We start from the raw sequence: 16,638 nt of genomic DNA, 5'->3' as shown, positions 1-16,638 counted from the left end.
GCTAACATTGATTGCAAACCCTGATTTGAAAGACTATATAAGGGAAAACTCTAGCAACTGGGAAACCTAATCCCCACACCTCTTGTGTGATACTAGTTGTATTAGCTAGAGTCGATTCTCCTTTAACCTTAGGTTTCTTCTCGAGACCCTGTAGGTTAACGACTTGAAGACTTCATTGGGATTGTGAAGCCAGGCCAATACTACTTTCTTGTAGTTGTGTGATCTGATCTTGTTGTTTCTATCGTAGTTGAGTACAATCGTAAGATTGGATTGAGATTGATATCTCTGATGGGAAAGATATAAAAGTAGTCACAAACACCTTCGTCTCATCGTTTGTGATTCCACAATATCTTTTTTTGCTAGTCGATTAAGATTATTGTGAGGTGATTGATAATTCTAGGTTGTTCTTCGGGAATATAAGTACGGGTTATCAATTGGTTCATATTCACCTTGATTTATCAAACAACGTAACAAAAAACTCGTCGACTTTGGATCGTAGCAACTCTTAGTTGTCGGTGAGATCAGCTAAGGGAATCAAATGCGTAGTATCCTGCAGGGATTAGAGACGTAAGGACTGCAACTGTACCTTGGATCAGTATGAGATTGATTGGGGTTCAACTACAGTCCAGACCGAAGTTAGTTTGTAGTAGGCTAGTGTCTGTAGCGGATTAATACAATGTGTGTTCAATCTGGACTAGGTCCCGGGGTTTTTCTGTATTTGCGGTTTCCTCGTTAAAAAAACTTCTGGTGTCTGTGTTATTTCTTTTCCGCATTATATTTTGTTATACAATTGAAATATCGCAGGTTGTGCGTTGAATCAATCAATTGTGAAATCCAACCTTTGGTTGTTAATTAGAAACTGATTGATCTTGAACATTGTTTTTTGGCACCGTTCAAGTGAGTTCTCTTGTATTCAATTAGACTCGCAGATTTCTATTTGCTTGAGTAAGTATTGAATCGAGAAAGAGAGATATAACTCTCAAGTATTCTTCCCTATTCAATGAGCCCACTTCATTGCCACCTGAAAGATCTCATGACCATCATATACCCTTACATCCAAATACAACTCCACCTAACCAAAGACCCTATAAGATTCCATATGTGCAGAAGGAAGTAGTAGAGAAATTAGTGAAGGAGATGCTCAAGTCAGGGATAATAAAGCCTAGTCATAGTCCATTCTCCTCCCCCATTATATTGGTTAAAAAGAAAGATGAAAGTTTGAGGTTTTGTGTTGACTACAAGAAGGTCAATGAGATTACTGTTAAAGATAAGTACCCAATTCCAGTAATTGAGGAGTTATTGGATGAACTCAAAGGGTCCTTTATTTTTTCAAAGATTGATTTGAGAGCAGGATACCACCAGATCAGGGTATCTCCTGAGGATACTCAAAAGACTGCCTTCAAGACACATCAAGGACATTATGAATTTTTAGTTATGCCTTTTGGCTTGACTAATGCCCCAACTAGCTTCCAAGCATTAATGAATGAGGTGTTTAAGCCTTATCTAGAGGAAATTCATACTAGTTTTCTTTAATGATATATTAGTCTACAACCCAGGTATGGAGTCACATATGAAGCATCTCCAGCTTACTCTAGAGATACTCCAAAGGAACCAGCTATTTGCAAAGCTCAGCAAGTGTTCATTTTGCCAAGATAAGCTGGAATATTCAGGGCATATAATCTCTGGTGGGGGAGTGGCTGCTGACCCCTCAAGGTAGACTGCATGACAAGATGGCCCACTCCTACAACCATCAAAGACTTGAGAGGATTCCTAGGTCTAACAGGGTATTATAGAAGGTTTGTCAAGAATTATGGCCTCACTGCAAAGCCATTAACAGATCTTTTAAAAAAGAATAACTTCCATTGGGACAACTCAGCTCAAGTTGCTTTTGAAAAATTGAAGAAGGCTGTCTCCTCCACACCAGTCCTAGTGTTACCAGACTTCAACAAACCTTTTGAGATCTCAACTGATGCTTGTGAAACTGGAGTTGGAGAAGTATTTATGCAAGAGGGAAGACCCATAGTAGAGCTGGCAAACAAGCCAAAACCCGCGGGTTAGCCCGTGCCCGACCCGTGAAAACCCGAACCCGGCTCGGCTTGTTTCAAAACAAGCCGGGTTCGGGTTGGAGAAATATCGGCTTGTGAGTAAACGGGTTAACCCGTCCCGACCCGTGAACCCGCGGGTACAACCCGTAAACCCGTCTACCTTATTAATAAGTCATATAACACTAATAACAGACCTTGTTCTTCTTTTACTCGAACTCCTTCCTGCCCTGATTCTTCTGATCAGCTCAATGATCCATCTCGAGTCATTCACAACAGTCCATACTCGAGAAACAACTACTCCATCATCAGTCATCACTAATTCACTATCACGAGCATCTTCTTCAAAGCAAACTCCATCACCTTTTGATGATGGCAGCAGCACAACTCCATAACCCATCGATGCACTGACTCTATCTCACGCTTGCTGTCATCAGCTCAAGTAACAATAGCTCTCTTCTTGTTCTCTATGGAAGGAGAAGCTACTGATATTTATTGGTATGCTCGGTTTTGTATGGAGTTTGGGAAGAACATTGGGTTTCTGTCGGAGTTGGAAGACTGGATTGGAGTTACTGCGATCAACATCAGTGAAGATGGGAGTAGTGTTGGCAGTAGTCACGAGAAGGAACTAATGGCTGTAGTGTATGACGGAAGTTGATTGTTGCTTCCATTGAACTGAAGGATGGACGTCTCTGTGATGCTGTTGATGATCGTACATAGCTGTGACGGTTGGCAGAGATGATGAGATGTGGATGGAGATGAGAATGAAGTGTATCGAGTTTGGGTTGTTGCCAGTATATCTCGACAGATGATGATGCAAGGATAACTTCAGCCCGAGTTCAACTAAGAATACATGCTCGCTGCCATGCATGGAAGTGTGTTATTGAGTCTCGGATGATTGATGGCAGTTGATGTTCTCGGTGATTTTATAATGTTCTCCTTTGTGTGGTATGCCTTTGCACGCTGACGGTAATCTTTGTGCTTTTCAAGAATCCCAAACTTTTTTCTTGCTTGCCTGAAAGTATGGAAAACAAAAATGAAGGTTGCGGATATAACCAAATAAGGTATAAAAGTTGAGGAAAAATGAGCAGTTACTCACGGCTGGGATCGTTCTTTGTGAGCTCTCCTAGGGACAGAATTCCTTAGAGACGACATTGTTATGAGCAAATCAAATTAACCAGTCTCCTCACACCATCTTACTCTTGTATGAGTGAAAAAAAATCTTCTGATTCACTGCAAGGTTTGACAAATAGCACAAAAGCGTTCAAATTAAGTCTTAGTCAGAAAAAATAAGCAGAATAACAGAACAAAAGAGGACAAGGAGTATATTTCCGTATGCAACCAACATTTCACCATTATATGTAAAAAACCTCCACATGAAAGCTATTGATGACACATTACTATGCCCAGTTACAACAACATAGCCAAGGAACAAAAACCTTCGGCCTCCAATTTCCAAAGCTAGAAAAATAGGGCGATGCCCCAGTATTACAAATTAACTCTTAAGTCTCTTATTATAAAGTGGCTTCCTATTTCCATGTTTCTTACAGATTCCATCGGTGTGAAGTAATGAATCCAATTCTACAAAGAGATCCCAATACGAGTAATGAATCCAATTTATTCTAACCAATCCGACTATGAGAGAAACAGTGCCAGAAAACAAAAACTGAATCTATCATTGATCTGTGGTTTCTTTTTTAAGCCAGTTTCAACTAATCATTAGCTACAAGTGATTCTGAATTGCTTAAGGCGGCTAACAAATTCGAGAAACAACAAACTTGGATAATGAAATCAAATAGCAGATATTACGCCAATCAAGTAGTAGAAACTAAAGTTAATAAAGTTAAGGTTTCTGATAAGTAGAAATTATAGTTAAGGACATGATTAGCTACCTCCTCTTAATCAAGCTGTTGACAATACCACGGTACATTTGGCAACAACATAGCTAAGGAACAACTCCAATTTCCAAAAGCGAGAAAAAGAGAGATAAACCCCAGTACAACAAGTTCAACACTTGCAAAGATTCTTATAACTGTTGCATCTAAGTCGTGTATGTAAAAACCCTCTTACAGTAAACCATACGGTGCTATATCGATAAGATTTCAAAACTTGACATCGAAACAGTATAAAAAAACTTAACCAAGATATTATACCACCCCACTAATTGTTCTCAGCATGTTGCCAATCAAACTCCCAACAAAACAACTCCTAATCCCAAATTTCGAATCAAAATTGATAATAGAAACAAAATCCTTAGTAAACTCATTCTTAAATAAGACCAATTTTACCCATCCTAGAATCAAACTGATAAACTTGAGAATCAACAAACACGGATAATAAAATCAAACAACAGAAACGACATCAATCAAAGCTCCAACAAAATAACATCTCTCTCAATCCCAACTTTCGATCAAAAATTGATAATAAAAACAAAATTAATAGTAAACCCATTATTAAATAAGACCAATTTTGCTTATTACATAATTAAAATGAACTTTAACCTAAGATAGGGTATTGTAATTGTAAATTTAAGTACTGATTGATTGATGATAGCTCCTTGAAACAGTATACGCACCTACAAAGTAAAACCCTAGATTCGAATTCACAATATAATAGCAGAGAAGAACAGAAAAGAGTATCCTTACCTTTTCTTCCTCTCTTTGTCTCTTGGCGCCTCTTTCTCTGTTGTTTTTGTGTGTAGGGTTTAAGAAAGTAGAGTAGTCTAGCAACATGATTTTTGTGTGTAGGGTTTAAGAAAGAAGAGTAGTCTAGAAACAGTATGGCAGTTGATGTTCTCAGTGATTTTATGAATCAAGCCATGGTAGATGATGATAGAGAGAGTTCGAATGAAACAAGAAATCAGAGAAGAGAGCTCGACTAGCAGTGATGAATGATGGTGGAGTATGAGAAAGTGAATAAAGATGTTGCAGTAGGTGAAACTGGCAGCTAGGATGAAACTGGCTGGCAAACAGGCGGGCTAACCCGTGAACCCGCAAGTTAAACCCGTTACGGGCACGGGTTGAAGAAATGATAACCCGTGTAAAATTTCAACCCGCGGGTTTCAACCCGTATTAACCCGAACCCGTGGAACCCGCAACGGGCAAGCCCCGGCCCGCCCGTTTGCCAGCTCTAACCCATAGCATACTTCAGCAAAGGAATGAAACCCAGATTCTTGGTCATGTCCACCTATGAAAAGGAACTGATAGCAGTGGTGATGGTTGTAACTAAATGGAGATGTTACCTGCTTGGAAACAAATTCACAATCTTCACAGACCACCAAAGTATCAAATACTTCATGGAGCAGAGGATCATTCACTACTACAACAAAAATGGTTAGCCAAACTGTTGGGGTATGATTATGAATTAAAGTACAAGAAGGGGTCTGAGAACCAAGTAGCAGATGCCTTATCTAGAGTCCACCTTGGAGAGCAACCTTCATGCCGGAGTTTAATTCAACTACAACCTGAGTGGTTCACTGAAATTCATGAAATCTATAAAGAATATACTCTTGCAGAAGAGTTAATTCCCAAGTTAACTATACAAGAAGGAGCAGTGGAAGGTTATGCTTATCAGCAAGGGGTGTTGAGTTACAAAGGAAGACTCTATACTGGAGAACATGGAGGATTAAGGCAGAAAGTCATTCTCTCCACTCATTCTTCACCTATTGGAGGGCATTCAGGAGCACAAGCCACATATCAAAGGGCCAAGTTGTACTTTTTCTGGGTAGGAATGCACAATGATATCAAGACTTTTGTCCAAGCTTGTGATGTGTGCCAGCAACATAAAAGTTTTAACACCAGCCCAACATGCCTACTTCAGCCACTGCCCATCCCTGAGCAAGCATGGGAGCATATAAGTATGGACTTCATCTCTGGTCTCCCAAAATCTGAAGGCAGGGAGGTTATATTGGTAGTGGTGGACAGACTCACCAAGTTCAGCCATTTAATTCCCTTGAGCCACCCCTACACTGCAGCTTCAGTGGCAAAGGTATTTATTGACACTGTATTCAAACTCCATGGTCTCCCTAAATCTATAGTGTCAGATAGGGATGCAATTTTTGTGACCAATTTCTGGCAAGCCCTTTTTGCTAGGCTAGATTCTGCATTACACATGAGCACAGCTTATCACCCTCAAACTTATGGACAGACTGAGAGGGTGAATGCTTGCTTAGAATCCTATTTAAGGTATATGACTAGCTTTAAACCAAGCAAATGGGTCAGCTAGCTACCAATGACACAATGGTGGTACAACACCAGTTTTCATACAAGCTTAAGGCTCACACCATTTGAAGCCTTCTATGGATATGCACCACCACAGTTCGGGATATCTTCAGCAACACAAGGGGTTCATCCTGATGTAGATGACTACATAGAGCAGAGACAATCCATGAAACAACTACTGAAGGGAGCCTTGGAAGAAGCTCAACATAGAATCAAAAGCCAAGATGATAAAAAAAGGACAGAGAGGTCATTTGAAGTGGGAGACTGGGTATACTTAAGGTTACAACCATATAGACAGACTTCAATCCAACTGAGAAGGAATCTGAAACTATCAGCTAAATTCTTTGGGTCTTATCAGATTGAATCAAAAGTGGGGCAAGTGGCCTACAAGTTCAAGTTACCAGCTGATTCCAAAATCCACCCAACCTTCCATGTCTCACAGTTGAAACCCAAGCTAGGGAAGGGAACATTGCCACAAACAACTCTACCTCATCTGTCTAAAGGAGGAGAGATAAAGGTAAGACCCTTACAGGTACTTGATTCAAGAGTTATCAAGAAGAATAACTTCTCAGTCAAGCAAGTATTGATTCGGTGGGAAGGAATGGAAAATTCTGAAGCTATTTGGGAGGACAAGCAAACCATAGAGGTGCAGTTTCTAAAGGTGATTCTTGAGGACAAGAATCTAAAGAAGGGAGAGCCTTTGTCATAAAATGACAATCCTAGGATGAGAAGGTTATAGGCTACCTTTGTTAAGGGGAACCCAGTTGTTAAGGGAACCCCAGTTTAAGCCGCTTCTTATTCTTTTATTCTCGTTTTGTATTTCAGCTTAGCTAACTACCCTCGTGCTACTCACACGTTTTGTCCTTGTGAGGAAGTGGGTATAAACCTTGTGGATTGGTCTCTTCTTGTGCTATGAAAAGTTATTAATCTAAAAATTGATTTTCTCTTTCAAACTTCTTCTCTACCCATTCTAAATCTCTATCCTTAAAGATTTGAGTTGTGTAGTGTAGATCACTACAAGTGTCCTCTCCAGAATTACTAATGCCCAAAGCTTTTATCTAATTTAATTTGAGGGGCGTGTCACATTTACCGTGTGACGTGGAATATCATATGACTTAGCATTTTAAAGGAGGGGAGATGACTTGGGTTTTGTTGAAGTCTTTTGGTCAACGTCCAGCGCGTCTTGCTCAGCAGCTGATATGGGACTGGAAAGGGGCTGTTTGTTCTATACAATCCCCAAAGATCAAACCTTGTACATATTTGAACCAGAAGACAATGGTACTACCGCTATCGTGCCATGTTTGAAGCTTCCAACTCCATGGTTTCTGCCCACTTGGATCATGATACCCACAATAGTAGACAGGTAAATACAACATCACTGCAGCCACAACTACATTATGATGATTATGCTATATTCTTATCTGTTAGCTTTTCTAATAATGGATTTATTTGTATTCTTGTTGGCAGGCAGGTTCCTGGAGGAAAGAGAAGAATAATGGATCTTCTAGGAAGCGAAGATACAACTGAAACCAGTATAGAGGAGGAGAACATGAGCAGGTTAAATATTAGTGGAGGAGAGTTAGCATCGTTAAAACAGTGGGATTTTCTTAATGATTATGACAGTACAGAGGAGATAGCAAGATTTCTCCATCCAGTGGATTACGTTCATTTTCATGTAGCCTGTAAACAAAATTCTATATTTCTCCCCGCATTGAACCAAGCATCTTCTTCTAAAAGGACCACATCAAGTACTTATTTATCTCCACGCCTGATTTCTATCTTTAAAGATAATGTAGAGACCATCAACAACATCGTAGACCCGATGCATGATAATGACAAGTACATCATGAAGATATCTGATCAATTGCTTGTAGGTGCTACCATCCGTTTTTCAAAAGATGGATGGCTTCTGGTTTCTAACGGGAAAAAACTGTATTCTTCTACAATCCCTTCACAAGAGCAGTGATCTGCCTTCCAGATATACCTGATAATTACACACTTGGTGGAATGTCATTCTTGTCGGTACCGACTTCTCGGAATTTTCTAGTGATTGCCATCTCCAATTGGCCGGCATTAGGAGGTGACATTGAGATATCTTTCTTGGCCACTGAACCGGGAAAGAGTGCAACTGGTTGGACTATTCATATATTCGATTATGGAGAAGTCTCCACCGAGGACAACAACATATCGTGTACGTATAACTTTATGCCGTGCATGAACAACCCGGTTTTCTATAACGAAGCTCTCTACTGCTTAGATTATAATGGAATGTTAGGAGTTTTTAACAGAGAAGGTTATGCTAGTTGGAAAGTACTTTCGAAGTCGTTGAAACAATTCAGTGGTTTTTATCCAAGTTATCTGGTGGAGTGTGATGAAAAGCTACTACTAGTGAATTTAGGACAGAATGGAAAGTCGGTAGATGTTTATACATTGGATGATTCAGAGATGGTCTGGGTAAAACTGAACAGTTTGGGAAAGCATGCGTTGTTCATCAGCTATACATCCAGTTTTTCAGCGGTTGCTCCACGTAGTTGCATGGAGAACAATATCTACTTCCCTAGATTACAAGGCGACAAGGTTTTATGTTATTCTCTTGATACATGCAGATACCATTTTTTAGGGAATAATGAACATTCTGCACGAGATTTTCATAAAATGAAGGAAAGGTCAAACTGCACTTGGATTGAGCCTAGATGTTATTAGGAAAATTCTAATCAAGAGCCTGATACTACCTGCTTAGCATCTAAATCCCAGTACCAGTCAGTTGTCTCTCATAACTTCTGGTACAAAAGTGTGTAAGTATTACTGGCTTATGTAGAGCTAGGTATTGAGGTCCTGCCACTTACTTTCGGGTGAATTTCTTAGCTAGCATTTCTTTGTATCTGCTTCAGGTTCCTATTTTTCTCTTACTGTAAAAATGTTGAGCTGGTACCTGAAATACCAAGGTAAAAACTCTTATTACGTTGGTTCTTGTGTGTTTCTTGATATATATTCTTGAGCCTAGCCGGTCTGAAAATGGACATTAGATATTAGCTATTATAACTTCTCTGACATTCACTTCACTATTAGGCAAGCAAAACATAAACCTCATGTAATCAATATGGATTGATACATAGCAAAAGCACTACCAAATTAAAGACAAAAAGTTAGAGATTTTCACTAGATTTTTTAGATCAGATGCTACCCAAGGTCCAAAGGATGGAAAGTGAAGCAAGCCAACTTGGGATCGAGCCGTGGGGACTGCGTAATCCAGTAGTTTTGGCAACGCCCCACTCGAGGATCCTGATCTTTTTCATCATCATACATGACCTTATTTTTGTTGTATAATGTATCAGTGAATGAAATGGATAGGGAAAATCTTAGCTCAAGCCAGTAAGATGATCTAAATAAAGCTACCCTTGCAAACTTAGCTAGTTATCAGATGAGCTGCTTTATATTGCCCAAAAAAATAACCAACAAAATAGATGCTCTTCAGAGAGACTTATGGTGGGGAAAAGAACAAATTATAAAGGTTATTACCCAAAATCTTACTCTTGTCTGTGTAAACCTACATCTAAAGAGGGCCTTGGATTTAGGAATGCCCATAGATTCAACTTATCCCTTATAGCTAAACTTGCTTGGAGAATTTTGAAAGAACCAAATGCTCTTTGGGTCAACTTAAACCAAAATACTTCAGGAAAACTTCGGCTTTTAGAGCAAATATTCCAAATTCTAGTTCCTGGATGTGGAAGTGCATTTACAAAAGGATAAAACTGGTGGAAAAAAATAGCATTAGGGAGATTGGAGATGGAAGGAAAGTTAACATATGGGAGGATAATTGGATTCCTGTTTTGACAGAAAGCCTTAAGAATTAAAGGACAGATCAAAATACATTCTTAAGTCTAGTGAATGAACTAATAGATACCAATACTAAAAGGTGGAATGAATTTCTAATTCACTCCTCGTTCCCTAAACTTATAGCTCAGAAAATATGTAAAATAAGGCTAGGAAAAGAAGACACACTGACATGGTTACTCAACAAATCTGGAAAATTTACTGTTAAATCCATGTACAATAAGCTAAATGAAAAAATCATATAAATAATTACAATTTAGGTCAGTCAGATAATTTCTGGAAGAAACTATGGGTCATTAACATCTCTCAAAGAATAAAGATCTTTGCCTGGAAATGTTTACAGAATGTTGTTTCGACTAATAGTAAATTAGCTAGATTCCAAAGTGATGTCTCCCCCTCTTTCTCTTTTGGTTGTAGTGAGACTGAAACTGTTGAACATCTTTTCCTACATTGTAAATTTGCAAAAGAAGTTTGGACTACTGATCCTTGCCCTGTAGACATACACTTTGCTAGTAATACCACCTTTATGGATGTTTTTAAAGAATGGTTAGAAAAAGACAACCAACTTATTAATATAGAAATCATTATGACCAAAATCTGGTTCATATGGAAGGAAAAATATAATAGAGCTTTTGATAATCAACATCAAACACATCAGCAAGTGGCCTTAGAAATACAGAGACATTTGGCTTTCTGGCACAAGGAAAAGTACTTAGTCAACAAAAAAGACTTAGTAATAGGAAACAAAGGAAATAGTAGCTGGAAATTCCCAGAATTACTTCATAAGAAACCAAACTTGGATGCTGCTTGGATCTCAAGTAGTGTCCCAGCAGGTTATGCTATAATCTTTAGAAATGATGCAGGTGATTTCAAGCAAGGAAGAGCAAGACCAATCTCAGTAAATGAACCAGAAGAAGCGGAAGCTCTAGGATTTCTTCAGGCTGCAAAATGGGCTAGAGCAATGAATCTGTCGGACTTTAGCGTGGAGGGGGACTGTAAGAATCTTTTTGATTACTTGAATGGAGAGCCAACTCAAATTACCTGGCAGAACCAAACTATTATGGATGAAGTTCGACATGAATTTTCCTTTTATAAAAACTTTAAAGGTTTTCATTTTATCCCTAGAACAACAAACAATGTAGCTGATACACTAGCTAAAGAGGCTAAGAGCTACAGAACTGCTATTGACTGGAGTATTACCCTCCTCCTTGTATTCTTTATACTTTAGAAATAGATAAATCTAATGCGAGGGCCTAGTACTAGATGGTTCTACTCTTTGTGATGTAAGGGTTACTAACTCCTTAAGGTTGTTCTTTTAGTGCTTTTTAACTTAAAAAAAAGAAAGTGTAAATCACACTATATAATTTGTGAAGTCGGAAATCACGGAGCTATCAATGAATATATGTCTTAGTTTTGGGCTTTCAAGTAGAATAAGGAATCATTCGAGTGACAATGAATAACGAACCACGTATATGATCCTCACCGGGAGACCTTTTACTACTAATCTTACAAATATTTAGCTAATGGATGACAAGGAAATAGAACCCGAAAGGGAAAGAGCAAGCAGAAGACTCGAGGTGGTATATTATTGTCAGATTTCTAATCATACCGTCAGACGTTCATTTTCCGTTTGCTATTCTGACTCACTGATCGATCAGTGACTGGGGCCCACGTAATCGGGTGGGCCTGTCAAAGAAGCAATCTTTTAACCTTATTCCCAGTTTTAACTCTTAACACTCCCAGTCTCAGGAAACCAAAAGTCAAAAAAGCATCCTCCTTTTTTTGCCTTCTTCTTTTCTGAATCTGAGTCGCAGAAGAATTTCAAAAACAATTCGCTTCCCGTTTGAAACACCAGAAATCTAATGATGAAGATACAAAAAACCCTTTCATTCATTCTCAACAGAATTCCTCTCCTCTGCAACTATCAAGAGCAGTACTAGAAACTTACTAACTTAAGTCTTCTTTCTGCTCTCCTAAACAGTTTTCATGGAAAAGCAATTAGTATCAGGATCAGCACCAGCAAAGGAATCAGCTGAGACAGTGAAATACAGCGCCCAACGATGCCAAAGGCGGAACCTTGGCTTGTTTTTCCACATGGAAAAGGTAGGAAATTTCAGAGTTTTTATAATCCCTGTGAACCCAATAATAGAAATTGCATCAAGTCTATACCAGAGAGGCAAGGTAGAGCGTATTATCATAAAACTTTTCATCAAGGATGGCTAATTGTTATTGGTAATGTTCAAGATAATGCTGAGTATTCTGTCGCTGATGCTAGGGATTTAGATGATTGTTTCTTGTGGAATCCTGTATCTTCTGAAATTGTTCAATTGCCTAATCTAGATCGTCGGTCTTTCAGTACCGAATCAAAATAATACTTTATGTTCGACTTGGTATTATCCTCACCACCTCTTCCAAGCACTTGTAATCCTGACAATGAAGCCAACTGCACTGTATTCCTCATTTTTAGAGGTATGAATGATGATGAAGTTAGTCATGATAAGCATATTTTAGTTTTTTGTAAATCCGGAGACAAACAATGGAGAACAAAGGAATTGGATAGCCCCAGAGGTGATCGTTCCAAATTCATTGATTCCCTGCTTTGTTTTCAAGGTAAGTTATATGCATTCACTGTTGAAAATTGGGTTATAGAGATCGAAATACAAAAACTATGGCATCATGTTGTCGTTGATGAACAAACCCAATTTTTTAGGAAATTCAATGTAGACCAAGACTGTTTCCCACTAATAGGAGGAGGAGAGGAGTTCAGTCTTTACATGGAAAATTGGCTTGAATCTGGTAATGAAATCTTTAAAGTTTATTTAAATTGCAGCCCAAGAGGTTTTAAAAAAGTTAGCTCGACACATATCTTCAAGTTGGATTTTTCATCAATGACTTGGGTTTTGTTGAAGTCTTTGGATGATCATGTTCTCTTTTTGTCCACAAACATGGACATGTTAGACTTGTACTCTAGAAAGTGTTATTCAACGTCCAGCGCGTATTGCTCAGCAGCTGCTATGGGACTGGAAAGGGGTTGTTTGTTCTATACACTACCCGAAGATCAAACTTTGTATGTATATGAAGTAGAAGATAGTGGTACTAGCGTCATCTTGCCGTTTTTGGAGCTTCCGACTCCATGGTTTCTACCTACTTGGATAATGATGCCCACAGCAATGGACAGGTAAATACGACATCAATGCAGCCACAATTACATTATGATGATTACAGTATGTTCTTATTTGTTATCTTCTCTAATAGTGGATTTCTTTTTTTTGTTGGCAGGCGCACTGCTGGAAGAAGGAGAAGAATAACAGATCTTTTAGTAAGCGAAGATACAACTGAAACCAGTGTAGAAGAGGAGAATATGACCAGGGTAAATAATACAGGAGGAGAATTAGAAGCATCAAAACAGTGGGATTTTCTTGAGGATTATGACAGTACAGAGGAGATAGCGAGATTTCTCCATCCAGCGGATTACAATCACTTCCGCGTAGCCTGTAAACAAAATTCAATATTTCTCCCTGCATTGAACCAAATATCGGCTTCTACAAGGACCACAACAACTAAGTATTTATCTCCATGGCTGATTTCCATCTTTGAAGTTGATGAAGAGACCATCTGCAATGTCGTAGACCCGATGCAAGATAATGAAAAGTATCTTACGAAATTGTCTGATCAATTGCTTGTAGGTGCTACAGTCCGTTTTTCGAAAGATGGATGGCTTGTATTGTCTAAAGGGGAAACAACTGTATTCTGCTACAATCCCTTCACAAGAGCAATGATCTGTCTTCCAGATGTACCTGATAATTATGCACTTGGTGGAATGTCATTCTCGTCCGTACCAACTTCTCGTGATTGTGTGGTGATTGCCATCTCCCGTTGGTGGGAGAGTGGAGATGACAATGAGATATCTTTCTTGGTCACTGAACCGGGAAAGAGTGCAACTGGTTGGGCAATTCATAAATTCGATTATGGAGAAGCCTCCACTGAGGACAATATTACGCCGTGTATGGATAACTTTATGCCGTGTATTAACAACCCGGTTTTCTATAACGGAGCTTTCTACTGCTTAGATTATAATGGAATGTTAGGAGTTTTTAACATGAAAGGTGATTCCAGTTGGAAAGTACTTTCGAAGTCGTCGAAGCAATTCAGTGTTTTTTATCCTAGTTATCTGGTGGAGTGTGATGAAAAGCTACTATTTGTGAATTTAGGGCAGAGTGGAAAACCCGTAGATATTTATAGATTGGATGATTCGGAGATGGTCTGGGTAAAATTGAACAGTTTGGGAAAGCATGCATTATTCATCAGCTATACATCCAGTTTTTCAGCGGTTTCTCCACGTAGTTGCGTGGAGAACAATATCTACTTCCCGAGATTACAAGGCGAAAGGATTTTATACTACTCTCTTGATGCATGCAGGTATCATTTTGTAGGGGGTAATCAACATTCCACGCAAGATTTTCATAAGACGAAGGAAAGGTCAAACTGCACTTGGATTGAGCCTAGATGGTCTTAGGCAAATCGTAATCAAGAGCCTGACTTAGCATCTAAAACCCGGTACTATTTGTCTCCTGTAAGTTCTGTGGCACATTCAGTAGTGGCTTATGTATATGTGGTGGAGTCAGGCTGCCACTTAATTGCTTTGGGGTAAATTTCAGGTTCTTAAATTTCTCTCTTTATGGAAAAATGTTTTTAAATTTTATTATATGCAATGGTATTGTTGTAAATGATACTGGCTGAAGGAAGAGCACTGGCTTCTTTTGAACATCTCTGTTGGATTCATTCTCACATTCCTTTTTGTTTTGGAAGGACAATCTTGCTAATGGTTTTAACATCATTTTTTCTTCTTCTTGGCCACTCAGTTGGAGTGTTGGTCTTTGGGTTAGCGCATTATTCATATTTGGAGTTCGAACTCATGGCAGACGAACTTCTGATGAGCAACTCTGAGATCGAGGTTCATTGTCGAGGTTAGTTATGGGGAAACAGTCGATGCTTCTTTAAAATTTATCATGTTAAGCTTCTTCAAAATTGTGATGCAAAATTAATCAGGTGAAATGGTCCACCAATTTGCTTTCAATTAATCCTCAACTTCTTCTTCTCCAACAGCTATGGGTTCATTGTCGCATTCATTGTCCAAGTTTGTCTGTCTATGGCTCGCTCAGAGCAGATGGAGAAAGTTCTGCAAGAATAACAGAAACGATTATGGGAAAAAGAGGTCTAGGGGGTGGTTCTGGTGGATCTGTTCTCTTGTTTTTGCATACGCTCGCACTCGATGATGTTGCCATGAGTGTTGGGGACATGTCAGTTGTGATGGTGGTGGCCTGGTGGAGTGGAGGTGGTGGAAGGGTTCATTTTCGTTGGTCTGACATTCCCGTTAAAGATATCTGTTAACTTTATATCTGTTAGCTTTCGTCAACTTGTATTTGATAGTTTTTTAACTGTCTATGTTCCCGCCTGGAGATTAAAGATTTGTGTTTTTGACATTGGAGGATCAGGTAGAGATAATGGTCTTGATGGGGAAAGTGGGACTGTAACAGGAAAAGCTTGTCCAAAAGGGCTCTTTGGGTCATTTTGTGAGGTTGCTTGGTACTCTCTATGATGTGCACTCTTGCCTTGGTCATCTCATCACCTGTAGATCTTGAACAAAACTGATGACATTACCCTTTTCTTTAGATATCAGAGATTCTTCTTTAGATACAAGTGTTTGTCTCATGCTAGACACATTGTGCTGCTGTATCTTTTTCAAAATTGAAATTTCTAATATAGATGGTGAATGTGAATCCGATTGTTGCAGGCATGCCCCACTTGCACCTGTAAGAATGTCAGCGGATCTGACAAATCTCTTTGTCGTCAATGCCTTTCTTTTGAGCTTCGAAAATCGTGCCCTATGCATAACTGTGCGAGGTATGAATAATGCTGATGTCTTATAGATGCTACGAGAATCACCCAAAATGTTGCTGGTTTTCTTAAAGAGGAAACTTCCTTATTCCCATCTTTCTCTCTTTAATTGGTTTCTAGGCTGTTTCTAAGCTTCCTGTTGCTGAAGAATTGATATATACTTTTGGAGGGCCATGGTTATTTGATTATCTCAATCCCGGCCAGCAACAACAAGTTCTATGGATCCTCACTTCTAGCTTGTTCGCTGAACTTTGGCACATATTCCACTCTTTTTTTCCCCTTGAAAATTAGTAATGGTGTCGTTGTCAAGTGAAGTACATCTACATGGAGCAGCAATGAAAAAATGGGAATGCTCACCTAGTTGAAGATGTGTTAAATTGAATTGAATACCAATTTCAAATATTCTACAAAACCTTACTTCCCACTGCTTCGAATTGCTCCAAACTCCAATTTATTTTTTATTTATGTAGTGGGAGGCCTGGATTCCTGGCTAGTTTGGACCTATAGGGATTATTTGGGGCGTATCACTCTACGTGACAAAATTAGGTAAAAGTACTAAGATACCTTCACTTTTAAAATTAAATCCTAATCTATATCATTCTAAATTCAAAACCATTTCAAAATTAAAACATATTCAAACAATT

General features: G+C 38.9%; 1 protein-coding gene across 7 annotated transcripts; it reads left to right on the top strand.

The window, feature by feature from the left end:
- The first annotated feature begins 11,793 nt into the window (after window positions 1-11,793).
- LOC113356968 (F-box/kelch-repeat protein At1g57790-like) lies at window positions 11,794-16,401 on the top strand. Of its 7 annotated transcripts, none has more exons than XM_026600215.1 (6): window positions 11,794-12,199; window positions 12,927-13,274; window positions 13,376-14,754; window positions 14,959-15,063; window positions 15,203-16,000; window positions 16,115-16,401. In XM_026600215.1, the coding sequence occupies exons 2-3, from the start codon at window positions 12,985-12,987 to the stop codon at window positions 14,610-14,612; spliced, it is 1,527 nt and encodes a 508-aa protein (XP_026456000.1). In that variant the 5' UTR covers window positions 11,794-12,199; window positions 12,927-12,984; the 3' UTR covers window positions 14,613-14,754; window positions 14,959-15,063; window positions 15,203-16,000; window positions 16,115-16,401. The 7 variants fall into 7 exon arrangements, with proteins under 7 accessions (XP_026456000.1, XP_026455999.1, XP_026455998.1 ...); XM_026600214.1 differs by having other exon boundaries at window positions 11,794-12,706; XM_026600213.1 differs by having other exon boundaries at window positions 11,794-12,706; window positions 12,807-13,274.
- The last annotated feature ends 237 nt before the right edge of the window (window positions 16,402-16,638 follow it).

The sequence above is a fragment of the Papaver somniferum genome, chromosome 3, assembly GCF_003573695.1.
Source record: "Papaver somniferum cultivar HN1 chromosome 3, ASM357369v1, whole genome shotgun sequence".
Lineage (NCBI taxonomy): Eukaryota > Viridiplantae > Streptophyta > Magnoliopsida > Ranunculales > Papaveraceae > Papaver > Papaver somniferum.
The sequence above is the reverse complement of the archived record's forward strand: the minus strand, read 5'-3'. Positions and strand labels throughout refer to the sequence as shown.